General features: G+C 42.3%; 1 protein-coding gene across 1 annotated transcript; it reads left to right on the top strand.

The window, feature by feature from the left end:
- Position 1: 1 nt before the first annotated feature.
- Positions 2–22,889, top strand: WDR4 (WD repeat domain 4). The gene is made up of 11 exons (XM_064705890.1): positions 2–132; positions 2,942–3,004; positions 3,786–3,932; positions 6,619–6,775; positions 7,275–7,387; positions 10,151–10,211; positions 11,808–11,906; positions 16,866–16,930; positions 17,583–17,766; positions 18,653–18,722; positions 21,744–22,889. The coding sequence occupies exons 1-11, from the start codon at positions 11–13 to the stop codon at positions 21,923–21,925; spliced, it is 1,263 nt and encodes a 420-aa protein (XP_064561960.1). The 5' UTR covers positions 2–10; the 3' UTR covers positions 21,926–22,889.
- The last annotated feature ends 4,941 nt before the right edge of the window (positions 22,890–27,830 follow it).

Genomic DNA, 27,830 nt, shown 5'->3' with positions numbered 1-27,830 from the left:
GCGCGGGCGCATGGCGGGCGGCGATGGCGGCGGGCGCAGCCCCGGGTCCCGGCCGGCGCTGGCGCTGCGCGGGGCCCTGGCGGTGGCGAGCGGCGGGGGGCGGCTGCTGGCGGCGCGGCCCGGCCACGGCGGGTCAGTGCGGGGCGTGCGGGGCCGGGACAGCGCGGGAAGCGGGGGGGCAGGGCGGGTCCGAGCGGCAGAGGCCGCCCGGTGCCCCCTGAGGGGGTTCGCAGGGCCCGTGTGGGCTGAGGGAGGTGCTGGGGTAGGGCAGGAGCCGCTGGCCCTGCTGCGGTTCGTGCCTGTCCCAGCTCCTCGGCAGCGTGTTCTGCTACAGAAACAGCGCTTTTAAACTTTCTAGCCTTGGCGGCTTTCTGTCACGGTTTGCTTCCCCAGGTAAACTGTAGCATAGAGAATATATAGATATACACACACCGTATATATATATATACAGATACATAGACACAGACACATACATATATATACATGTATCTTATAGGTATATAACATAGTGAATATGTGTATATAGCTTATAGAAAGCATATATAAGTATACATAAACCCACATTTTTATGCATAAAACCATATTATTATACATAAAATATGGATACGTTTTATGTATAATAATAATGCCTAGAATGTGTACAATATTACTTTTTATATATATACCCTATATATATGTACACACACATATTATATATATACCATAGTGTATATGTGTGCATAACTTATAGAAAGCATATATTGGTATACATAAAACAACATTAGTATGCATAAAACATGCATTATACCTAAAACTATAAATGCCTGGAGTATATACAATATTATTTTATATATATATGTACACCTACACGTATATATACATATATATGACATAGTGTATATGTGTGCATAACTTACAGAAAGCATATATTATTATGCATAAAACCACATTTTTATTCATAAAACATGCATCATATCTAAAACTATAAATGCCTAGAATGTATACTATATTATTTTATATATAGATATACACACACCCTATATATATGTATGTACATACACTCATATATGCATATATATTATATATATAGCATAGTGTATATGTGTGCATAACTTTTAGAAAGCATATAATATACATAAAACTACATTGTTATGCATAAAACTATATTATTTTACATAAAACGTGCATTATACCTAAAACTATAAATGCCTAGAATGTATACAATATTATTTTATATACAGATATTCACACACCCTATATATATGTGTACACACTCATATGTATACACATATATTATATATGTATGTACACTACATATATATACATTTATATATATATAGCATAGTGTATATGTGTACATAACTTATAGAAAGCATATAGTTTTATACATAAAACCACATTATTGTGCATAAAACTATATTATTATACATAAAACGTGCATTCTACGTAAAATTTAAATGCCTAGAATGTATACAATATTATTTTATATATAGATATTCACACACCCTATATATATGTGTATACACACATATGTATACACACATATATATGTACACTACATGTATATACATTTATATATATAGCATAGTGTATATGTGTACATAACTTATAGAAAGCATATAGTTTTATACATAAAACCACATTATTATGCATAACATAAAATGTGCATTCTACGTAAAATTTTAAATGCCTAGAATGTATACAATATTATTTTATATATAGATATTCACACACCCTATATATATGTGTATACACACATATGTATACACATATATATATGTACACTACATATATATACATTTATATATTATGTGTACATAACTTATAGAAAGCATATATTTTTATACATGAAACTACATTATTATACATAAAACCACATTATTATGCATAAAACTCTATTATTATACATACACCATGCATTATACTGAAAACTATAAATGCAATATTATTTTATATATATATACACACACATATATATGCATGTGTAATAATGGTCTGTTTTATGTCCTTAAGGAAGGTGGATGTAAATATCTCCAAGGTGGGTGCCAAAAGGATGGTGTCAGACTCTTTCCATCTGTTGCCCAGTGACAGGGTGAGGAGCAGTGGCCATGAAATAAAACACAAGAAGTTTCTCCTCAACAGAAGGAAGAAGTTCTTTCCATGGAGGTGGCAGAGCTCTGGAACAGCTGCCCAGGGAGGGTGTGGAGTCTCCCTCTCTGGTGACAATCCAGAGCCGTCCCTGTGTCACTGTTCCAGGGGGCCTTGCCTGGGCAGGGGGTCGGGCTGGGTGATCTCCAGAAGTCACTGAGTGATCTCCAGAGGTGCTTTCCAACCCAGATGATTCTGAGGTTCTGTGTGGTGTCTGAAGGGAGGTGTCAGAGGATGGGCCAGGCTCTGCTCCGTGGTGCCCAGCAGTGGGACAAGAGGCAAGGGGCAGAAAATGATGCCCAAAAAGTTCCACCTGAGCATGAGGAAGAACTTTGTTATTGTTAAGTGACAGAGCACTGGATCAGATTGTCCAGAGAGCTGTGGAGTCTCCCTCCCTCTCTGGAGCTGTTCCAGAACCATCTGGACACAATCCTGTGCTGTGTGCTCTGGGATCCTGCTGGAGCAGGGGGTTGGACCTGGTGACCCACTGTGCTCCCTTCCAGCCTGACCCATCTGTGATTCTGTGACTGGGTAAATGCTGCTGGCAGATGTGCTGAGTCTGACAGAAATACAATTCATGCAAAATGCTTCACCAGCAGGGGAGGATTTCCTTTTGACACGTGCACACAGCCCAAAATTTTATTTTGCCACAGCTGTAACACTCTGAGACCCACTTGGGCAGAGGTGGTTCTAAGATGGGGGGCAGTTGTGCCCAGTAACTAAAATAAGAGAGTTTTACAAAAGAGTTGTCACTCTCCTTAGTTAAGCATGGTTGTTCTAGTGCCAGTAATTTTAGGTTTGTTTTTCCTTGCAGTGATGAGAATCTCTTCGTGTTCGATTGCAGCAGTGCAGAGAAGCAGCCCTTAGGAGAGAAAGGGTGAGAAAATCTCCTCTTTTCTGGAGGGTGCATCCCTGAGCTTGTGTGGCTGTGGAGGCACTAGAAGGAAGCCACAGGATAACTCCATGAGCAGTGAAGGGTTGGTTTTGCTAACCCTGATGGATATATATGGATCTGTTTTTTGTTTTTATTTCATCCAGAGTTTCATTCCACTGTGCACCTTTTTTCTCTTTACTAGCAGTGGCAAAATCAAATTCAATAATTCTGTCTCTTGCCAGTCAAGACATCTGTGGAAAAGTCCTGCATTTTTTTGTTAGATATCAAAAACCAAAAAAAACCCACAAAACACTTACATAAGTTCTCCAGATCTATTCTGTAAGTCACAAGAATTCAAACCACACACAGACAAAAAAGTATTTTTCTTAGTTTAGATTCAGCCACTGGACATTGTTTTACTTGTAGCCAAACAAGAAACATTTTAATGTTTTCCTCATAATTTATATCAAGATGTGCCAGCATCTTATGTTTTAAATGTGCCCATCTGCTGGGCACATCTCATGTTTTTAGAAAAGTTCCTGAAAACTTTTTAGAAAATTTTTGTTTTCTAAACAGGCTTTGATCCAGGCTTAGACCTGTCAGTTTCCTTTGTCTTGGTTTATTTCTTTGCATTAATGTCCATGTTGGCTCAACATTTTAAGCAGAAATAAAACCATTTAAAGTTTTACTGTGTTCCTCACACTCCTGGTGGTTTGGGAATGACCTCCTGAGGGAATTTAGTGGCTGTCAGGTTGTGAACTGTTGGTCCCCTTCTCTCTATTAGGCAGGATGAAAAAGGGACAGATAAAGGAAGTGATGACATCCTGGCTTTTGCCTTCTCCCCATCAGGAGGTTATTTTGCCTTGACAGATGACAGCAAACGCCTGATTCTGTTCCAAACAAAGCCTTCCTGGGAATGTCTCAGTGTCAGGTAAGGAACTGCAGTTATGGCTGGTGGATTCAGAGTTCTAAAATGGGAGCATTTGGGATGTTGATATTTGTTATTACTTCGCTTCCTTTTTTTTTTTTTTTATTTCCTTCACACAAACAAATTTAATGTTTTTGGGAATTTGGAGTATTTGTCAAGGATTGATGTGTGGTCTTCCCCTCACCAAGAATGGGAGTGCAGATGTTTAATATCACTGTCCAAGGAAGGATAATCTCTTTCCTTACCCCAAACCCAGTGTTTTTTAGCTTTAAGAACTAAAACTCTACCCACTCTTGGGACACTGGTGTTGGGCCTGTGAGACTGATGCCCAGCAGTTCAGTGAGTGTGTTCCTTCTGAATCCCTCTGTTCCTTCTGATTATGAGGAGTTTTGGGGAGTTTGTGAACTTTTTCAAAAGCTGTCATCTTTTCAAGAAGCCCATCTTTAGAGATGCTGCAGCTGCTTTTCTTCAGTACATTCCTCTTGAGGAAACAGCCTGTAGCTGTCCACCAGAGGTCCTCCAGTTCCAAGTTTTCTGCTGCTGCTGCTGCTTGTGATAATTCTCTGTAGAAAAACCAGGATTGTGAAGGGATTCCTGAGAAAGTAGCTGAGCATGTGGCATCTCTGCTTCTGTTGGTCTCTGACAAATGTGAGACCCTGGTTGCAAACAAAAATAAATTCAAGTCTCTGTAGCTTGGGTCTGTGTGCAGGACACAGGATGCACCCTTGGTGTTAAACAGGGTTGTGGTGAGGAATGGTCATGGCATGAAGCTGTGCCAGGGGACATTTAGGTTGGATTTTAGGAAAAGGTTTTTCACCCAGAGTGGTGTTCACTGGAACAGCTCCCCAGGGAAGTGGTCACAGCTCAGGAAGGGCTTGGACAATGCTCTCAGGCACGTGGTGGGATTGTTGGGGTGTCCTTTGCAGGGCCAGGAGTTGGACTCAGTGATCTTTATGTGTCACTTCCAGCTCAGGATGTTCTGTGATAAAACCAGAAATGCCCAATTCTGTTCATTCTGTGTCCTGCTTTCCCTGCTGCCCTGCCTTGTGTGTCTTGCCTGTAACATGCCACTGGATAATGGTTTGGTGTTTAATTTCTGCTGAAAGTTTAACCAGGACCACAGATTTTTTTGGAATGTCATTACCTCATATTGGGAAAATGGGAATACAGGCAGAAGGCTTTCTGCATGGATAACAATGCCAAAGTTTGAGCAGTGTGACTTGTGTTGGTGTTTTGTAGCAAGCTCTATAAAGGTCTCACACAGTGCTGGCCTTTGTAGTCAGCTTGTGTCAGACAGAGAGGATCTTTGGAATCTTTGTGCTCAAGATCACAGGTGGTACAGTGAACTGGGAGTGAGACTCTGGTTGGCAGAGTAACCTTTTTTGGAACTGGGTTGCCTGTGATCCTGTTGTTGTGGTGTGTCACAGACATCTTTTATGAAAAATCCTTTCCTTAGGATTTTTCCTCCTGAGAAGCTGAGAGGCCTCAGGAACAAAGTGTAAACATTGAGTGTCTGCTGCTGTGGAATGCAACAGGTGCATCTGTGATTGGTCCCATGTTGGTTGTTTCTAATTAATGGCCAATCACAGTCAGCTGGCTCAGACAGAGAGCCCGAGCCACAAACCTTTGTTATCATTCTTTCTTTTCTATCATTCTTTCTTTTCTATTCTTAGCCAGCCTTCTGATGAAATCCTTTCTTCTATTCTTTTAGTATAGTTTTAATGTAATATATATCATAGAATAATAAATCAGCCTTCTGAAACATGGAGTCAGATCCTCGTCTCTTCCCTCATCCTAAGACCCCTGGGAACACAGGATCCCTGGTCCCTGTGACCCCTGGTCACAGTGGTGTTCCTTTAAACAGCCACTAAAAAGTCTGGGAATTTCTCTCTTCCTACCTGAAGCATTGTGTATTGTCCTCTTGCCTCCACGTGGCCACAGAATTTCAGAGTAGGTGAATAAAATATCCATTCCTATGATCCTTGGTGCCCACAGTCCTGTGCTAGCCCACAGGATGTGTTTTCTGGCATCTGTGCTCCTTATGTTTATCTGAGTAGTTGTAAGAAAGCTGATACCTGCTGCACTGGCAGCTGGAGCTATGAGATGGTGGCAAATGATGAGGGAAACTCAGAGTTCAACTTCAGAGCTTTGTCTGGACAAAGAACACAGAGCTTGTGCTTTTGACTTGGGATATGAGGAGAAAAGAGTTCCAAGGCTCTCCATCAATGGCTTCCCTTTGCAGCACAGAGTGGTAACTGGAGTAGCTCCTACACAGTTTTTAAAAGTGTTGCTGCAAAGGACTCCTAATAGGACAACTCCTACCTTGTCTTTTCTAGGTGTTTAACTCATGTTTTTATGATGTAGAGTGCAAGGAAGTCTACCAGCCTTCATTAGAGCCCTGGCATGCTGCCTGGATGAGGTGCTCAGTTGAGAAAATACCAAAGCAAAATGCAGTCATGCAGCTTTTAATGGTCTCCTGTTCCTCTCCCCAGCCCAGGTGTTTGCTGTTACATCAGTCACTCATTTACAGACTCAAGGTGCCATTTCAGCCCCTCAGTGTTACTCTCACTGCTGCCATTTCAGTAATGTTGCATCTGAGAATTTTCTGCCCAGCCTCTTGGTCTGTTTAACTCCAGGCTTGCTGAAGCTGCCATGCAGAGCTGTTCAAGCTGTGCCTTTTGTCTTTCAGGTTTGTGACCAGGAGATGCACATCCCTGGTTATCACAGCTGCAGAGGATAAGATTTTTGTTGCAGATAAGTCTGGTGATGTCTATTCTTACTCAATAACAGAACCTAAAGCTGATGGAAAACTTGAGCTGGGTCATGTCTCTCTGCTCATGGATGTGGTAAGTGTGTGTATTTGCAAACCTGCATTGGATCTCTCATTGTTGCTCTTGTCCCTGATTTGTGGTTTGCTCTTTTTTTTTTATTATATAAATGAAATGTGGTCCAGATTTCTTCCTACTGAGTTTGTGTTGGCAGAGTTTGGTAAGGAAGAAAGCTTTTGAGTGTTGAGGAAGTCTTCATGTTACAGTGACAGAAGTTTTGGTGACAGAGTGTCTAAGGGAGTTCATCCTCTCTGCCATGCCAGCTGAGCTCTTTGGTGTAATGAGTTTCTTTTTAAGATGGAAAGGGTCTTGCAGCTCTACTGCTGGGGCTCAGTGGCTTTCACTGGACCTGGAAGTCAGTGTTGCTTGTCACAAAGATTTATGATTCCATTGTTGGTGGGAAAAAGTGGCCTTGTGTCTATACCTACCTTTTGGGGTGAGGAGATTTTTTTTTTCTTAGCTAAGGAGAATTTCAAGCCTTGAACTGCTGGCACTAAATCTCTCCCTCTGCCAACAGGCCCTGAGTGCTGATGATCAGTATATCCTGACTGCAGACAGAGATGAGAAGATCAGAGTCAGCCTGACCAAGGCTCCCTACAGCATTGTGTCCTACTGCATGGGCCACAGAGAGTGAGTGCCTTGTGTGCAGCCATGCCCTGCACAGCCACCTCCACCCACTCCCAGTGGGTGAAATCTTCTCCTCAAATCACACTAAACAACAGCTTGGTCTGTGGTGGAGTCATGGAATGGCCTGGGTGGAAAGAGACCTTTAAAAGTCACCCAGTCCAACCCCCTGCCATGAGCAGGGACATGTTCAGCAAGATCAGGTTGCTCAGAGCCCTGTCCCAGCTGGCCTTGAATGTTTGCAGGGATTGGGCTCCACCACCTCTCTGGACAACCTGTGTTTCACCAGCCTCATTGTAAAACATTTCTTCCTTACATCTGTCTGAGTCTACAGTGAGTTTAAACCTGTTATCCCTTCTATTGCAACAGGTCCTTCTAAAAAAGTCTTTTACAGCCCCCTTTAGGAAGGCTGCAGTAAGGTCTGCCCAGAGCCTTCTCCAGGCTGAACAGCCCCCAGTTCTCTCAGCCTTTCCTCACAGCAGAGGTGCACCCCAGGAGCTCTCTGAGCTTCCAGCCTCTACATCAGCAGTCTCACACACAAGTTTGGGATGCTGCTGTGATTTGAGATGCTCATCTGATGTGAGCAGTTGTTTTGGTAGTGCTTGACATCTACTTTTGGTTTTTTTTCTTGTCATTTAATGTGGCATAAGACCAATTAGCAGTGCAATTGTCCTTGTCCCTGCTGCATGCATGGAATTAAACCACCCACTCATCTGCTGGGTTATTTGAGTTCTCCTCACCACCCATCCTGCTGTGTGGGATTTTTCATGTGAATCTCTAAAAACACTTCTCACTGCCCTCTGCTTGTTTTTGTGGCCTCCTCTGGCCCTGCTCCAACCGGTCCATGTCCTTCTTGTAGCCAGGGCTGCAGAGCTGGACACAACCTCTGGGGCCTGAGCAGAGCAGAGGAGCAGAATCATCTCCCTCCACATGCTGCTCACAAGAGGCTGCAGAAATGGTTAGCTCAGGATGGAGCCTGTCTTAGTCTTAGGAAGGGAAGTCCCTAGGAACTGTCATTAGAGGTTTGAACATATGCTAATTAAATTAATGGCATCTCAGAGCAGAATTCAGGCTTGTTAGGTTGTGTGGTAATACAAAAAAACCTGGCTGTGTCACCAGGGTGGATAGAGCCTGGGCACCAGACTGCAGTGTGCTGGAGACTGCACTGTGAAATAAATACAAGGAAGATGGAGAGAGTCTATAAGAGCTTGGAGTGACAGGACAAGGGGGAATGGGGGAATCTGCAGTGTGCTGGAGACTGCACTAATAAATAAATTCAAGAAGGTGGAGAGGCTCTATAAGAGCTTGGAGTGACAGGACAAGGGGGAATGCCTTTGAGCTGACAGAGAGTAGGTTTAAATTAGGTATTAAGAAAAAATTATTTTCTGTGAGGGTCGTGAGGCACAGCATGCCCAGAGAAATTGTGGATGCCCCACCCTGGAAGTGTCCAAGGTGTTCATTAGTGGTTGCAGAGTGAAAAGCAGTGTAAATTAATTGAAATGTATTCCAAAATTCAATATTTAAATTAGAAATTAATAAAAAAGGGTTACAAAAAGCAGTAATTGTCTCATTTCACAGTCCTGGATTTTTTTCTCTCAGTGGGGCTCATGGTGATTCTTGCTGGATCTGTTGTGCCTGCTTTGTTCTGGAAGTTTGTATTACAGTGACCAAATCTCTTCCTTTTATTTTTTCACTCTATGGCTTTAAAGCTGTGCCTGTTTTCAAAGGCAAGACTGTCCCATTCAGGTCATGTTCTGCTCAGCTCACTGTGTTTGAAGTTGGTGAGCTCTGAGATAATAATGATCCCCAGAAGTTGAGGTCACCACTGTGTGACGGTGGTCACAAGGGTTTTCAGGATGAAGAGAGAGACGAGAATGTTGATTCCATAATCAGAAGGCTTGATTTATTATTTTATGATATATATATTACATTATGACTATACTAAAAGGAAATAGAGAGAAAAGGTTCTCAGAAGGCTGGCTAAGCTGAGAATAGAAAAGAATGAATAACAAAGGAGCTCTCTCCAACTCTGTCCTAGAGAGAGCTCGGTCCTTGATTGGCCATTAATTATACACATCCAACATGAGACCAATCACAGATGCACCTGTTGCATTCCACAGCAGCAGATAATCATTGTTTACATTCTTTTTCTGGGGCCTCAGCTTCCCAGAAGGGAAAATCCTAAAGAAAGGATTTTTATGAAAAGATGTCTGCGACACCACTGCTCACCAAAGACAAAACTGGATCACCAACTTCTGGAAAACAGAACTTCTGGCTGAGTGTAGGCACTGGTAAACTGCCACATGAAAATTCTCTAAAGATTCCTTTTAAATCATCTCCCAACTGTGTCTGGGGAGATGTGGCACTCTGGAGGCTGAGCCATCACTTCTCTGTTTTAAAGGATCTGTTGATTCATGTTTTTAATGTGCATCATGAACCGAGAAAGGGGAATTTGCTACCTGAGTAAATCTGTCTCCATTGGCACTTTTTGATCTAAATGACAATGTTCTCAGCTGGGAGGAAGTCAGTAGAATTCCCTGAGTGCAAATGGGGAAATGAAATTCTTTATTAAGTAGAAAGTCAGTAGTTTGTGTAGTGCATGTTTGCTAAGTACTGCTGACATTTTCTTCTTCCTCCTAATTATCTTGCTGTGGAAAATCTGTTTGTTTATTGTAAGGTTCTCTTTCAAACTGCTGTTTTCTCTTACTGTGTGTGTTTAAAGACCAGGGTGTCAAGCAAGAGTTCAACTTTTGACTGCTTTTCCTTTAGGTTTGTAAGCAAAATACTTGTAATACCCAACTGTCCTGACCTGCTCTTGTCAGCTTCTGGGGTATGTATTGCAATTTCTTCAAAAAATACTGGGTTTTTGTATGTTTGGGTTTTTAAATTATTATTTATACTTGTGTTTAGGCCAAATTCCTTGGGATACTTGGAATAATCTGTCATGGTTTGCAGCATGGCCTCCCTCCTCCTCCTTTTTCTTGGTTCTGCTCAGTGTTCAGCCATTCTGTTGCTGGATCACTAAGAACTTTTTACAGTGCTTATAGTAAAGGCATCTTTGGGATGGTGAAATTACCATTAACTGTTGCTCTGGAGCACAGGCATTGCCTTTTGGTGAGAGCTGTAGAAATGAATGTTCCCTCCTTCCTCCCTGCCTTTTCCTGAACTGATGCATCCTGCCATGCCACACATGTACAGGATGGAGCTGGCCTAAAAGAAGGAACAATATTTGTTCCCCAGACTACCAAAATGCACAGGAAACAAATAATATTTCATGTGAAGATCACAGTAACTCCTGCATGTGGTTTCAGCTGCTGTTCTTGCTTCCCTAAGCTCTTGTCCTCTAAATTATTGAAGCAGTCCAGTGCTATGCTGCACATGGCTGTATTTCACTCCTAGCAAATGCTGGGGGTATGTATTGCAACTTCTTCCAAAAATGTTGGATTTTGTATGTTTGGGTTTTTAAATTATTATTTATACTTGTGTTTAGGCCAAATTCCTTGGGATACTTGGAATAATCTGTCATGGTTTGCAGCATGGCCTCCCTCCTCCTCCTTTTTCTTGGTTCTGCTCAGTGTTCAGCCATTCTGTTGCTGGATCACTAAGAACTTTTTACAGTGCTTATAGTAAAGGCATCTTTGGGATGGTGAAATTACCATTAACTGTTGCTCTGGAGCACAGGCATTGCCTTCTTGGGTGAGAGCTGTAGAAATGAATGTTCCCTCCCTTCCCTCCCCTGCCCTTTTCCTGAACTGATGGCATCCTGCCATGCCACACATGTACAGGGATGGAGCTGGTCTAAAAGAAGGGAAACAATATTTGTTCCCCAGACTACCAAAACTACACAGGAAACAAATAATATTTCCTGTGAAGATCACAGTAACTCCTGCCATGTGGTTTCAGCTGCTGTTCTTGCTTCCCTAAGGCTCTTGTCCCTCTTAATTATTGAAGCAGCTCCAGTGCTAGTGCTGCACATGGCTGTATTTCACTCCTAGCAAATGCTCTTGGCTTTGTTCTTCCAGAGAGGTGTTTAGTCTCTCTTCAGGAGGTTGCTAAATCAAATGACAATTTGCTTGATAACAAGAGCATGGGGCAGAGAAGGGCAGCCTGAAAGAATTGCCATTAAAATGCTGAGCACATGCATGACTGTGCTGCTTAAAACAGGCTTGAAATGCCCTCCTCCAGCTCCCCAATTTCCACTTCAAAAGGAGAATTAAAATTAGCATGATTGAATAATTTAGAATGCAGGGGGAAATTATGTTAATTAAAATGCTTTATCTGCAATTTGAGGTCTTAACTAAGTGACTATTTAGCAGCTTCTGTGGGGAGCTCTTCAGGGAAGGAGGGTTTAGCTGAAGGCCAGGAGTGGCCTCTCTTTGCCTGAGTGCTGATAGTAACAGACTTGTGTCCACTTCCATCTGTCCAGGACTCCACTCTGAGACTTTGGCAGTATAAAAGTGGAGAAGAAGTGCACTGCTGCCAGCTGAGTGCCATCTGTGGGCCCCAGGCAACCAAACCAGACCAGGTATGTCCATGAGTGCCAGAGCTTTTGCTGTGCTCCTGATCCTTGGCACTGCCAAATGTCTTGGTTGCATTTTCCCTTCTGTCACTGGGTTTAGAACTTAGAAAAGCTGTTACAACAGCCTGGGATTTTGAGAAGACAGTCCCTGAAATCCATTCCTGTGTTTTGTGTGAATTTCTAAACTCTGCCAAGCAGTGATCAAAAGAAGCTGCTTGTAATTCTTCCCAAATTCAAGTTCTGCACAGTGGACAAAGGCTTCACTTGAAATTTTTTTTCCACCAAAACCACAGGTGTTATAGTCTCCTAGGCAGAAAACATCCTGTGACACTGGGAAGACCTAAACATTCACCCATTTTTTTTAAATGCTTAGAATTTCAAGTCTTAAAGTTGCAGTTTTCCTGAGCAAAAAGAAGCTTTGTAATATTTTTAACCAGTGACCTGCAGTAGTGCCCTCTGGAGTCAAAACTCTGGGCTTGTTATTTTAGGTTCTCTCACAGCTGAACAGTGTCCAGAATTTAAATGTGTGAGTCCTACAAAAATTGGAGGTCTCCTGAGCTTCCAGCCTCTACATCAGCAGTTTCACACACACAGTTCTGGGGTGCTGCTTTGATTTGAGATGCTCACCTGATGTGAGGAGTTGTTTTGGTAGTGCTTGAAATCTAGTTTTGTTTTTTTTTTCTTGTCATTTCATGTGGCATAAGACCAATTAGCAGTGCAATAGCACTGTCCTTGTCCCTGCTGCATGCATGGAATTAAACCACCCACTCATCTGCTGGGTTATTTGAGTTCTCCTCACCACCCATCCTGCTGTGGGTGATTTTTCATGTGAATCTCTAAAAACACTTCTTTCCCTGCACACCACAGCTGCCTCCCAGTTTTCAGGTGACAACTGGAAGGGAAAACCACTGTGGAATCCATATCCAGGCAGAAACTGGATTTCAATTCTGCCTTCCCTCCTTTGTGCTGTGATTTTGCTGGTGGAAATGTGTTGTGCTTCACCTCCCAGCAGCTGGGAGCCACTTGGATCACAGCTGTCCCATTTACATACTGGGAATCCTGGCTTTGGCCAAGGGTTGGGCTCCTGGGTTCCTGCTAGCAGAGATTTGGGTGATGTCCATATGGACAATCCAGCCTGCTCCTTGGACCCTGTAGTCTTCTGGAAAACACACCTGAGGCACACACCTCTCACACACATTCACAAGGTCTCTGCCTCTTTTCAGCTTGATGCCAGTGCTTGAAATCTTTGAAAAAGCTGTTCTTGGGGTTTTAGGCAAGTGAAAAATGTACGAGATTGAGTGACAAGCCCATCTAGCTGGTATCCACTGATACTCTGGGTGCAGCATTTGTTTTAGAGGGAATAATGGGTTTATTTTAAAACAGTTTGCCTTCTAGATTTGTAGGATCACTGAGGACAAGTAAGCAACTAACTGAAGTGGGAAATTCTGTGACTAATATTAAAAATGCTATTTTGTTCCTTAGACTAGCTTAGCATTATTAAGATGACTTGTGAGTAAATTTACAGTGCTTGAGCTCACACTGAACCCTAATTCCACTGATTCCAAACAAGTTAATAAAAAAAAATATTGAACTGTATAAGAAACCTTGAATGTAGCATTGGATAAAATAACAAATGTCAAAAAACTTGTTGCTGCAGGTAGGAACTGATCTAAGAAAACCTCTCCAACTCTCTTAGAATGTTTTTAAATGTAGTTTAGTAATATTTGCCTTGTCTCCCTTCCATAAAATCCCTTCCATAAGATATTCCACATGTTGATACAGCCTCAGGAGGAATTGGAGGTGCCCTTTGCTTGAGGAGTTTCCATTGAGCTTCTTTACCCCAGTGTGAGTAAGCAGAGACAGAAAGGGAAAGCCCATAAACTGTGGGTTAATAATTAGAACACAGTCATTAAGTAATAAACTTTATTCCTGCAGTGCTTTGCAGTTTTTCCATCCACTGCCACGTGTGGTGGTGCTGTTGGAAGGCACATGGTGGCCTGTGACTTGTCTCTGTGAAATCCTGGACTCTGCTCACTCTCACAGGTGTTCTGCAGTGAAAAAACTCCTGTTCTGCTGGCATCACAGTGCTGGAAGTGCCAGAGGTGGCATCTGGTGGCAGTGTTTAGTCATCTGTGCATCCAGGTGTGTCACAGGGCATCTCCACAACCCAGAGGGACATTCATGGTCTGAATTTAAGGACACAATCTCTTGAGCCAGCTTGTAACAACACAGTGTGTGCAAAGGACTCTGCAGCCAGGGATCAGATGGGGATAGAAGTGCTTTTTCTTTTTTTTTCTTCTGTGTATTGTTACATTTTATTTTTACCATTGATAGCCAGTGTGAATGCAGTGGAGCCTTAAACACAGCTTGAAGCTCAATGGGGATGGAATCATCAGTAATGGTGGGACATGTGAGCACAAAACTGTGGGCTTGTTTTGCTTGGCAGATGATGAATATGTGTCTGTTTGGGGAATGTGGGAGTGTTTTGAGCAGTGGAGCATTGGTTTCAGCTGATGGCTTGCAGATCCTCACTTCATTTTCCCACTAGAATGGGAGTAATTCTCTTAATTCCATAGTGCTATATAAATATTTTCCTGCTTCAGAGCTTTCACCTCATCTGATCCTCTTGACAGCAGAAGCTTGTTTAAAGTCCAGAACATGAATTGCACAATTCTACCCCAATGCACCAGTACATTAATTTTTTATAGGGTCACTCTTCTCACAGATGACATCAAAAGTTAATTTTAAGGTGTTGGCAGGCTGATAACAGTGCCATATAAATGCTGTCTTGAGTTCAGAGAGTATCAAGTGAACATCTGTTTGTCACAGAATGTTCTTGTAGCCCTTCCTTAACTGATTTCATAGCCCTGTCCTTGACCATGATACTGCTGTGGGTCTTGCATTCATTTTGCTGATTTTTTAACTTACCCACACATGGAAAGAACTTGGAAAGAAGATGCATTTTCTTGTCTGTTTCCAGCTGTGAATAAAACCTGGTTTAAATCAAAACAGCCTCCTCCTCCCTCCTCCAGTGGGGCTGGGAGAGAGCTGCTGCCTAATTCAAGTTCACAGAGCCCTTTGTCTCTCTCACAAAGCTCTTGGCTGTGTAGGTGGGCACTTCCCTGCATGTTTGTCAGGCAACAGGCAGAGAGGCAGAGCTTTGTTATTAGAAATAAATAGCACAGGTTTCACTTTTATATACATATATACATATATATCTATTTTGGCTTGTTCCTTTAAGTGTCTGAAGAAGCCACTCATGGCTTACAGTAAATGGGAACTGTCAGTTCCACTCCAAAGCTGTGCTCTAAGTGGCTCCATCCTGCAGAAACAGCATTTAGCCACATCAGCTACACAGAACCTTTCTGGTTCAGCCCACTCATCCTACCTGGTTCTTGTTCTATGTCTGTGTGAAACAGGGGTCCTGGTGCTAAATATGGATTGATAACTTCATATTCCTGCAGAGTAGCAGGAGATCAGTCCCATCTGTTCCCAGGAGCTCTGAACCACATCAATCCTTTTGATAATATTTTTTATTAAAAGCTCCTCTTCTGTCCAGACAGGTGGTTGAGATGAGTGAGAAGTATGTGCATGCTGTTCTTGCTTCCCCCTATGAAATTGTGTCACACAATTTTTCTCATGTGCTGGAGAAAACAACATGAATTAATTCTCTTTCCCACAGTTGGTTTATCTTTTAGTGGTTGCATCATGTGCTGTTGACAAAATGGTTAGCTTCTGGTGTTAAACTTGCTGACTTGAGTTTTTGGAAGCTGTACAGCTTGTTTTGCTTTCCTACAGGGTTTGCAAAACTGTGAAACAAGCACCCTGACAATATCTATACATCAGCTGGTAGCTGCAAGGGTAAAATCCTGTGCTAACTCCCAAATTTACCCTAACTTAGTGAACCAGAGCTTCTGTCCAGTCACCAGTGTTGTGTTAGGGAAGAAGGTGGAAGTTAAAAAAAATGAATATTTGAGGATACATCAGAATTCTGCCAGCAGAATGTCAAAAAGATGTATTTTCCCTGCCCTAAAGGAAATAAATCTCTGCTTCTCTACTTGGAAGGTTTTAGTCATCAGCAGTGTTGGTGTTGTCACTGCTTATAAAATACACTTGAGAGCCAGCCTTTTGCTGCTGCAGTTTTGCTGTTCACATTATATAATAGATACTTTGGAAAAAGCACCCCAGGACATCATTTTGCAGTTTTTCTACGCCTCCCAAGTTCTTCCCACTCCAGGAGCCTCAAATGAGTTGTTTTATATTTCAAGTAGAATGGTTTGTGCAGCAAAGGTGCTGCTTCTCCCAGATAAAACAGGAGCGTGATGTGGGGTTGTTTTTTTTTTGTTTGTTTGTTTGTTTTTGTGTTGGTTTTGTTGTTTGGTTTTTTTTGGTTTTTTGTTTCAATGAGGAAAATGCCTCAGGCAGGCCTTCCTTGTTGTTCAGAACACATTTTCTGTGGAGCAGGATGGCTTCACCCAGACTCAGGTTGGAACAGGCAGCACAGCAGGGATATTGGGGATATTAGCCATGCATCACTATCTTCGTTTTTTAACCAACACAACAGCAGCTAATAGCTTGTGTTTGTAATGTCTGAGCTGCTGGAGTGATACTCTGCCTGAGCAGGCTTAATGTCAATGTTTTTGCCATTAGCATTGCAGGAGAGAATGTTTGGAGGTGCTGTGTTTTCCTTCATCTGCTGCGTTGTCTGCTAAGAGTAGTTCACTCACACCTTTACATTTGATTTTGGGACAGTGTGGAAGAGAGAAGTGTGGAAAACTTTATAAAAATAGCAAACACTGGTACAAAAATAGCCTTGACTGCAGTTAGAAGGTAATTAAATTGCTTAACTTGCTGTAAATTAAGACATCTGCTAAATTTTAAAGGCTCATAATGCAATGGAATGTGAATTTTCTGCCCATAAATGGCCTTAACTTACAAGGATGTTTTTTTTTCTATTCCTAATAGAAGTACACCGTGTCAAGGATAACCTACTGCTGTCAAGGTGGTTATGTTGCCATTCTGTGTGACAGGTAAGAGCCCATGGAATAATGCCTAAAATCATCACAGCTACTGCAAAGGCATGAGCAGCTTGCCCTGAGCCTGGAGTTCTTGGTACTGTGGATCTCCAGGTGTCCAGGAATGCCTGTGGCCTCCCAGGGAGCCTCTGGGTCCTGGACTTGCTCTGAGTGCAGAGGGGAGTGCAAGGGTTACCTGGCTCAGTTAATTTTTGTGATTCAAACATGATTCAAACAAATGATTCAGTTTGTGATGCCTTTCCCTCAGTGGAGGAAACACAAGGATGGGATGTACAAGAGCTGATGTTTTATTTTGGCTGGTATATTTACCTTCATTGCAGCCCTGTAGGCCAGTGTGTCACAGTGCAACACTCCTCATAAAAGTCCTTAGTAATCCTTCTGAAATTCCCTTTACTACCCTTTCTTTTAAAGAGGAGGCAGCACTGGCTGCTTTTTCTTTCACATAACACTTGAAAAGCTGTTTGGTACTTTGGGTATTTACAGCTTCTGACTCAGACCATGTAAGCAAACAGCATCTGAAGTGCTCATTCTAACCACTTGGCTTTGGCTCTGTTTGGAATTGGAGTGGGTGTCTGTAGTTTGCTGTACAAGTGATGGCTGTAGGTGGATTTGGTAATAATGGTAATTAAGTTTTTCCTCTCCAAAGTATTCCCACAGTCTACATCTTTCAGCTCGATGCCACTGCCCAGCAGCTGCTTTACAAACAGCAAATCTCCCTGAAGCACAAAGGCTGGGACATTGCATTTCAGGAAATGGGAGACCTGTGGATTTTGCAGGAAGACAAGGAAGCTCCTCTTCTTATGTACAGAGCATGTGATGGACAGTGGAAGGTACTTTTTTAATGCTGGAAATCCTGTGTTTGGTGATGTCTTGAGGCCACAACAGAAGTGGAGTTTGCTGTTCCATGAAAGCTAAAAAGGCACCTTTCTCTCTGTCTTGAGATGGAGTAAAAGCCATAGGTACACATCTCATTCTTCTTCCCACCTGTGTGTGATGCAGAGGTGTCAGGAGCTTGTTGTGAACCCCAGTGTGTCAGTTCTGAGCTAAAGCTGCCATCTGCCCCAGCAGCATCAGAGTGCTTGTCAGCACTCACTGCTTTAAACCATTGCCTGAGCTTTCTGTGGGCTACACTTGATGATTAAAAAAACAAAAACAAACCCAAAACCTACAAAATCCCTTTGGATTTGCTCAGGAATTCCCACACAGCTTTCCTTGTGCCTGCCTCTGAGGGATCTTTTCCAGGACAAGGCATCCTGGGAGCAGTAAGGGAATTTTATTTTCAGTGAGAACAGGGAATCAAATTTGGGGTATGTGCTATCAAGTTCTCTTTTATTGCCTATTAAAAACTGGAAACTCATTTGTTATCCTTGTAAGTCCCCAGCTAATTATGGTCTGGTTGTGAAGAGGTTTTAATGAAACTCCTGAGTGTGTTCTTTGACCCTAATGTGTTTCCTGGGATATTTCTTTTCCTCACAGATTAGCAAGTGGGAATCAATTTCTTTGTTCAAATTGCAAAGCTTTCCTAGCAGAACTTGAGTTCTCAGGCCAGGTTTCAATAACAGTCCTAGAAAAAGGAGCCTGGAAGAGATCATGGAGGTTTTACACCTGCTCTGTTTCACTGCACACTTCTGAGAGCTGGTGCATTTTCAGCATACTGTGGAACATGAAATTGTCTATTAATCTCAAAATAACATGCAGCCTTCCTTCTTTTCACAGGCTGTAACTGATGACAAGGGATTACAGAAGATGTCAAAATACATTCAAGACAACTGGACAGTGTTTGAAGGTGAGAAATTTGGCCTAAAGGTTTAGGGAATGCAGTTTTTACAGCTGAAGTATAAAATTTAGAACAAGATTGGAGTTCAGGTCAGTTCAGCTGGCTCTTAAAGTCACTCAGTCTTTTCTCAGTTTCATCACTGTCTGGTGTGGAAGTCAGTGCAGATAATGAGGTGTGTTGAGGGCTGTGTTATCACAGAACCATGGAGGTATTTAGAGCTGAATTGCAGCCTTATAACTTTTCCACAGACACCTTATCACAGGGATGCATCAAACAGCCTCTGGCAGAGCTGCTGGAGTCTGTCTTACTGCTGTGGTATCAAAAACTGGTCTGTGTTGTCTTGTCTCCTGCCTGGGTGTGAGGCTTTATCACAGGTACAGTGGAGACAGGATGGAACAGCTCTGCTGTAAAGGTGGGCTCACCTTGGCAGGGCAGGATGTGGAGTCTGATGTGACTGGAAGGTGTGACCCTGGATGGGACAGCAGATGACATTGCTTAGTGTCTGGCTGGCTCATTCTGTTCTTGCTTCCTGCCCCACCCCCAAGTCTCTGTCAGAAAAATAATTTCCTCATTCAGACTCACCCTATGTTTCCAGGATTTTTTTGGTTTTTGTGTTATAAAAAACACCCAGTTGAAACTATAGCAGTGGTTGTGGTTGCAGGGTAGAGAAGGGCTGTGGCATGTGCTAAAATCTCAATTATGTATTGAAACTTCAGTCACAGAAATTTCTATCCTGCACTTTGCTGGGAGACTGGAATCTTCCTTAAAAACATGGTACAGATCCCACCAGTCTTATGGTCTGTTCATGGGAGCCATATGTAAAGATGGAAGAGCTGCAAGAAATGTTCAGTCTGGTGTAAAGTCTCCTTAATATCTGGTACTGGAGGTTTAGCATGTAGCTGTCATTAAGTTGGTTATTAAATTGTGATTAAGGTGGTGCAGTCTGTGTAAGTCAGGTGTTCCTTTGGAAGGGAGATGTTTGCATGGAGATGGTGCAGGCTTGATAGTTACAGGCAGGCAGACAATTAGGAGGATGAGGGCTGAGTGGAAATGAGCACAGAGGAGGAGAGAGAGCAGGCAGGGGGAGAGGTTCTGGGCATAATTAGCACGTGGAAACTCAGTCACCAGCTCCTCTGCAGCTGGGAAAGGAGCACAGCTCACATGACAGGGTTCATTAGTGTTAATTAGTAAGGGGAGGCTCACTTGATGAGCACTTATTCCAATGCATAATTAGTGCTTTAAAGGGAGTTACGTCTTCTGAAACAAGTGATCATTACATTGTATTCAGTCCCAATCCTTGCACATTGTCCTTTTATAAGCTTTTCTCACTTGTCTGAGGATGTACAAGAGCTGAGGGATATTTTATTCTGTAGGATTTAGGATGTGATGGTCAATCTGAAAGTATTACAGAATCCCAGGATGGTTTGGGTTGAAAGCAACCCTTAAGACAGCCCCTGCTGGGGGCAGGGACACCTTCCACTACTCCAGGCTGGTCAGAGCCTCGTGCAGCCTGGCCTTCAACCCTTCCAGGGATGGGGCATCCACAGCTTCTCTGGGCAGCCTGTTTAAAGTGCCTCACCACTCTCACAGGGGAGAATTTCTTCCTAATGTTGAATCTAAACCCACTCTGAGTTTGAAGCCATTCCCCCTTGTACACATGAACCAGTTTGGCATTGTGCTGTAACTGATCCCAGGAGAGGATTTAGTGCAGATTGATCAAGTGGAGAGCAGCATGGCTGTCCAAACTGGCAGCAATTTCTCCCAGGGCCAAAGGCCAGTAAAGCCTCTATGAGTGCAACACCCCTGACAGTGAAAGCTTGAGCTTTGCTGAGGACCACAGAGGGAAACTTGATTTGTTGGTCTGCCAAGAAACAGGGGGATGCTGCATGTGGGTTTCTGTGGAGTAGCACACTTAGCTTCAGGACCAGACCTTAGCAGGTACTGCATTTCTCTTTATTTGTCCTTTAAAAATTGTGATTTTTTTGGGAAAAGAGGAGAACTGGAGATAACTGGCTTTGTCAAGTGCCATTCCAACAATTTTTTAGAAATATGGACCCAGCCAGCTGGTCTCATTCTGTATTCTCTACAGAAACAACCTGAGGGGGGATTTTTGGATAGCAGTTAGTTCCCTGCTAAACTCATCTAAACCTGCAGTCTTGGGGATGCTGTGAGGAATATTACCCTGAATTCACAGAAGGTGGAACATTGGAACACATGCTTGGGAATCTATGTGCTGTATAGAAAATGACTATTTGAAATCTGCTCCTTTGTCCTTCTTTGAAGTTAATACTCCAGGTGAAAAGCTAGATAAGCACAGTTAGGTGGCAACTCCCTTTGTAGTGCTTGGGTCTCAGGGAGCAACATCAGCAGTTGGAAAACAGAGGCCCTGAAATTTGAAAGTGTCCAGTGTGTGAGGAGGGCTGTGGCCTCTCTTTGCTTCACTGTGAGCTGCATGACTCTGTATGATTTTTTTAGCCTAAAAGTGGAGGCTGTACCTGGCTGGTGAATGCTGAACAGGTGCTTGCCCACACAAACCAGGCTTACACAGTGTAAATGTTGATATTTAATCACAGAATGGTTTGGGTTGGAAGGGAAATTAAAGATGATCTCATTCCATCCCCCTGTCATGGGCAGGGATAACTTCCACTATCCCAGATTGCTCCAAGCCCTGTCCAGCCTGGCCTTGGACACTTCCAGGGATGCAGGGACAGCCACAGCTGCTTTGGGCACCCTGTGCCAGGGCCTCACCACCCTCACAGTCAAGAATTTCTTCCCAATATTTAATCTAAATCTGCCCACCTTCAGTTTAAGGCCATTCCTCCTTGTCCTGTCACTACATGCCTTTGTGAAAATCCTTCTCCAGCTCTCCTGGGGCCCCTTGAGGTATTGGAAGGCTGACACAGTGGATAGGACCACAGTAAATGAACTGGAATGCCACTATCTAAAATTACAATCCAGGAAGTCATCAATGAGACCTCTGAGGGAATTAACAGCTGTGTTAATTAAACACCTTGCTTTGCCCACCTCCAGGTTTTGTTGGGGCAGGGAGCTGCTACAGCCACCTGTACAAGGCCTCCTTTGATAACATGGATGAGTACCTGCAGAGGAAGGAGAAAAAGTTACAGCAGCAGAAGAAGAAAAAGCAGGATGTGCAGCATGGTTCCAGTGAACAGGCCAAAAAAAAGATGAAGACTGAAGAGCCATCACTATGACTGCTGTGAGCTTGTGATCTTTGCCTTGAGGAAAGGAAATGATCCAGCTGTGGACTGTTTTTATATGAAAAATTAATTATGCAAAAGGACTGGTTTAAAATTTGATTCAGGTTTTCAGGCAGGCTGATATGGCAATATCCTGTTTGCAGCAAGTAATGCATTTACAACATTGCTAAACTTTCTAGCAGAATACAGTGTCAGTGGCTCAGTCCTGTGAATCTCTGATGCATGTTGTATGAACATTGGAGATGGTCTTTTCCTTGAAACAGGATGTTCTTTTTGCCTACTGTGTTCAGGCTTTTTTTTTCAGGTGGAAACATGCTGATTAAAGTGGATGCAACTTTATTTTTATTACTTTTCATTTGGGTTATTTTGGGGCTTTTTTTAAAAAACTTTTTTTAAAAAGTCTGCTAGTTAATGTAACTAACTTAGTGTGCCTGGGTATGGGAAAGGGAGTATAGAAAAATTCTTGCTGGGTATGAGAGGTTTTAGCTGAGACTTTGTCTTCTCTGTTTTTATCCTTTAACTTTGCTTCATATGGTTGGGATTTTGCCTAACTTCTAATCCATTACTTCCTACTTGTGGAATATCTTTGTAGGAAGAAGTGCAAAAGTTAATTTTGTATGCTGCAAAGTAAAAGTAAAATGTGTCAGTCAACATTGTGCTATTGGAAGCTCTTGCCATTGCAATATGATCCTACTGGTGTCTGTGAAAATCATTCCAGAGGCCTGGGAGCAAAATTTGGAGTGCATCCTGCTTTTTCATGGAGAACTTTTCCATTTTAATTATCCAAGAGCTACATCTTCTTGAGAAGTTATCAGTGAGGGCCTTATGGGCCCATCAGGGGGGAAGATGATGTGTTCATCTGCCAGATGGTGTCATGTTCATGTGGAATATCATGTCCTTCACAAAACCAGCTGTGGAAATCTGTACAGTCCATTAAAAATACTCAGAATTAACCTGTGCACTGTGAGTGGTTCTCTCTGGAGTGTCTGGACACAGAGAATTTTTGCATTCAAATGCAGATGTGGGGCCCAGCTGCTTGGTTTGCTGAGAACTTCTCCCTTTCTCCATGGAAGATGCTGAATGTCAATAATAGAGCAACAGGTAGGGAAATTTCTTGGTAGTTCACAGAAATGCCATGCTGGGCTGAAAAACCTGTAAATTCAGTGTTCTGAAGGAAGGTGTGGGGTGAAACCTGCTGGGCTGTACCTGGGACAGCCAGTGCAGTGCTGCAGCACTGGTGATGAGGATTTTTCTTGGTTCTCAGGAAAAGGTGAGAAGCTGCATCTGAAGTGCTTTATATTGGGTAGGAGTGGTGGCTTGGCTTTAAAACTTGGTGGTTCTTGTGTTATTTAATTGAAGAGAGGCTCTAGGGAAAGCAGTTGGGGAAGCACTTAAGGAAGAGTGTAGCTTTTATTTAGGAGTAGATTTGCTGGTGTGCAGATTCTGTAAGATACCACCAGAAATGGGCTTCTATTCACACTGCCTGTGAACCAGACAGGACAGGAGGAAAAGGTTCTGACTAGATCTTTAGCTAGCTGTGAAAAAGAAATCATCTCATGATGAAGCTTGCAAACTCCAACATTTCTTAACAAATTTGGATCTGCAGCAGGAGCCTGTATTGGGTCACTTCCAACCCATTTTCTCACTGGAGGAAAATCTGAGGAGGACACAGGTAACTGCCTTCAGTGGTTGGTTTCAGATCCTGTATGTCAGTATTAAACTTCTGAAGGATCAGAGGCTGCCATGCAATTCCTATTCCTGTGAGGGATATTTTTCCCCAGCACAGAACAGACCTTGACAGTGATCTCCACTGGCTGCAGGCACTCCTGTGATCCTCACCCTGCTGCTCTCCTGGAAGAAATCCAAATTTTCTTCCAACACTTGAACTCATGACAGATTGTGGTGTGTGGGAGTGACATGAGATGTGATATCTGGCAGATGGCTCAAGCCTTTTTGTTCTTCCTGCAAGTTCTCCTTTCCTATTCCATTTCATGTTTCCTTTTCTGCACACAGCAGCTCCTGAGCTTCAGTTGTGAGACCACGTGTGCCTGGGCATTGCTTTGAAGGGCTCTGTGCGAAGTGATCAGGGAAAGGAAGGTCTAAATCCTTCTTTTAGATGTTTTCCAATCTGCCTTGTCCAACTGGAAAACACAAATCATTAAAAGGGAGTGGATACCACTGCTGCAGAGAGGAAGACAACACTCCTTTCCCTGGAATTTGAACTATTTATTTCTAGTGGTTAAACCTGAAGTCACTTGCTTGTGTTTATTTTGTGAACTTGAACCAAGGCCTGTCTGTGTGCCTGGCAAAAGGGAATAGGTCAGTGAGGGTGTAGTTTTATAGCAGGACTGGAAACCCTCAAACCATTCCAGGAATATTTGTAGGCCACAGAAGTTCACCCCACGCTGCACTGGAGCTTTTTGTGGTGATTGTGCAACTCCCCTGCCTCTCTCCAGAGCACTGACAATCCAAGGAGCTTTTAAAAATGCAGGTAGGGGGAAAGGTGTTGCTTTTCCTCAGTATTTCAAACCAAAACAGATCCTTTCAACTCCTATTGGTGGGATTTCACCAAACCCCCTTGAGCAGCACATAGTTGAGCAGAATGCTCTTTTATCTTTCAAAGCAGGAAGGAGCCCTAATCAAATGCAGCCCAGAACTATGCTTTGGAACAGTCCTTACATTTTTAAGAAAACTTTGAAAACAAGCTTGTTCTGTAAACAAAAATGACTGTAAACAAAGATGTTCCTTTCTTTAAAAAGAAAAACCCCAATACAATGCAGTTGCTTTATCTCCAGGCTAATAAAAAGTTGCTGCCAATTCCAGTGCACTCCAAAATCTGCCTCAGCTTTCTTTGCTGAACTGTCTTGTGCAGAGTGCTTTGATCTGAGGAGGAAACACCCTGTGAGTTTAACTTACTGCCTGTCCCTGCTGCCATCAGTCCTGGTGAGAAAGCAGACTAGGGTGACTTGGAGTGTGGTGAGGGAAAGCACAATGTGAATTGTCAATATCTGTGGATGCAGAGGCTGGAAAGAGAATTAAATATTGATTTTAAATGTATTTGCACAGGTTATCCCCCATTTCTGCACACAATACTGCTTTCAATATTCTATTTCCCCTCTCCTGTTCTATAACAGAGGTAATGGGTGTGTTTGCACAGGTAGATGTGCCCATGGGCATGACCTGGACATCCAGGGGAGTGGCTGCCCCTCATTTCCTAACCAGTTCCAGTATAGCCCTGGCTGTGAACACCTTCTGGAAAATTTATTAGAGTCAGGGCATTGGGAATGGGAGTTGGGTGCTGCTGGTTGCTTAATTCAACATTGAGTTCAAACAACTTTATAGCTGGGTGGAGGCAGTAACTCCAGAGAATCAGCATGAAACAAATACAGGGAGAAGCAAATTGAACTCAGCCATGGAGCCTCCCCTGCTTCTGTCAACAGCCAGGCTCCAGATCCCCATGGAAAGCTTTGTACAGTTCCTCACCTGTCTGAGATTTATCACATTTACACCTGCAGGCAGGATGCAGTGTTTCTGCATGTTGCCATAGGGATAATCAGAATTTAATAGTTTTATCTGGCATGGAAATTTGGATTTTCGACTGCCAGACCTACTCATACATATACATATACATATACATGTATATATGTGTGTGTGTGTATATATATATACATATATATGTATATATGTATGTATATATATAAAAAACCACACACATATATATTATACACATGTATATATATATGTATATATATTATATATAATACATGTATATATATGTATATATACATACAGATAGAAATATATACATATATACACACAAATATATATAAAAATAAATATGCATAAAATATATATGGATAAATATGCATATTTAGAGAGAGATAAAGATGCATATCTATATGGATATATGGAAAAAATGATATGGATAGATATGGATATATGTATAAAATAAATAAATATATAGATATAAATATATCTATAAAGATAGCCATATATAAATATATATAATTATATATTACATATATATATGTAAGAAACCCCTCACCAAACAAAAAACCCCAACTATTCATGGACCCAAACTTCTTTCTTAGTACAAAACAGATCCTCACCATGTGTTGTATATTGCTGTTATATCACCCTTTGGCTTAAGCTGCATATGTACTTGGGAAAGGAATTATTCTGCATACTGCACATGGCCCTCACTTCCTCACCCTCTGTGGGACAAAGGGACAGCCTCAGCCCTGTGAAATGTCCAAGAACAGCACAGGTTGGCACTTTGGAGTTTTCCATGCCTTGTGTTAAAGAAAACACAGTATAAACAAGTAGCTGTGCTGTTAATCCTTTCTGAAGTGACTACAGGAGGGAGACAGTTATGAAACACAATATTCAACGTGAAAACACAATTAAAGCATCCATTTTTGGCATTCCATCTGTGCAGGTTTTCAGGCTTGCTGCTTGATCCACTGCCTTTACAGCTGTGCTGCAGCCCACCAGCGTTTTGTGCTCTTAAATAAGAGCTGTGTTACTGTATTTTCTCATCAGCATCTTGTCAAGATGGCAGCATCCCATATAAATTCTGGTTAGTTTTTTGTAGTTCTGGATGTCTTGGATGTCTCCACTGACATTTCCCCTTTATCACTGCAATATTTCACATAGCAGTGCTTCATTTGCTTTCTAATATTTCAAAGCTCAAGAAGGGCAGAATGTGACACACCAGCTATATCAAATTAAAAGCAATATTACTCTGGGTTTTTTTCCCTGTTTCCTGGCCTGTGGAAGAATTCATATTATTATCTACATGCATTTAGTTCTACCTGAAGTAATAACTCATCATTGCCTCTAAAGCCAACAGTATTCAGGAAATAAACAAGCCATTTAAAAGTGAAAGCTTCTTATCTTCAAGGAAATAATGATTTAGTCACTGTCTCTAAGATTTGCATGTACTGAACTTCTGGAATGCTTTACTGGGAAATTCTGTTATGTAAACAAGGCAGAACTGTTCTGTGGCATGCAACTTCTAGTAAGAGCAATATAAATCAGCAGGTGCTTCTCAACTTCCCTGGAATCTATGGGAGTTTCTTTAGGGGGAAGAGAAACTTTTACCTGCTTGTTTTAATAGAGAGGCACAGGGACTTTGGTCATTACATCATAAAATTGAATTTAAGCCTTAAAATTGGATTTAAGCCTTTTCCCTCTATTGCTACCACCTTCATTAAAAACATAAAAAGGTCTCCAAAACCCCAAAGTGACAAAATAACCCCAACAAAGCAACAAAACCAGAACCATGGCAAATTAGAGCAAAAGACCCCAGTGATCCCTCTGCTCAGTGTAAAGCCACCCAAATAAGATTTGAAAGATTTTTGGTCAAAAGCAGTCATATCAAATCAAGCTCTGTCCCTTCTCTCCTCTCCATGGACCAGCCAGGAGGAAGTATCAGCACAGGTACAATCTACAATAAAAAGAAAACATAAAAAGAGGGAAATCCTCCTGTTTCACCAGCAGAGACCCCTGAGCACTCAGAGCACTCAGGTTTAGCAGCTCTGTTTGGATGTGTCAGGCATGGAGAAGCTGCTGCTCCATTTTCATTTCCTGTAAAAAAGCAATGGGTATATGACATATTTTTTGAAAAATATTTTTGCTAGGATTTTTCTCCTGAGAAGCTGAGAGGCTTCAGAAAGAAATGTAAATAATAACTATTTAATGGCTGTGGAATGTAGTCTGGAGATGGTTTACCAACAGGTGCATCTTTGATTGGTCTCACGTGGATTGTTTCTACTTGATGACCAATCACAGGTCTAGCTGTGTTGAGACTCTGGTCAGCTACAAGATTTTATTATTCATTTTTTTTCTTTGCTAGCTTTCTGATGTCTTCTTTCTTTTTTCTTTTAGTATAGTTTTA

Source organism: Zonotrichia leucophrys, chromosome 1 (genome assembly GCF_028769735.1).
Source record: "Zonotrichia leucophrys gambelii isolate GWCS_2022_RI chromosome 1, RI_Zleu_2.0, whole genome shotgun sequence".
NCBI lineage: Eukaryota > Metazoa > Chordata > Aves > Passeriformes > Passerellidae > Zonotrichia > Zonotrichia leucophrys.
This window is presented reverse-complemented; position numbering and strand designations above follow the sequence as displayed.

What these genes read in the sequence shown, in the direction of transcription:
- WDR4 (XM_064705890.1), top strand. Translation starts at nt 11, where the DNA reads ATGGCGGGCGGCGATGGCGGCGGGCGCAGCCCCGGGTCCCGGCCGGCG. An exon ending in CAGCCCTTAGGAGAGAAAGG is followed by an intron (nt 3,005 to 3,785) that starts GTGAGAAAATCT and finishes TCTCTCTATTAG; the next exon opens with GCAGGATGAAAAAGGGACAG. An exon ending in TCTCTCTGCTCATGGATGTG is followed by an intron (nt 6,776 to 7,274) that starts GTAAGTGTGTGT and finishes CTCTGCCAACAG; the next exon opens with GCCCTGAGTGCTGATGATCA.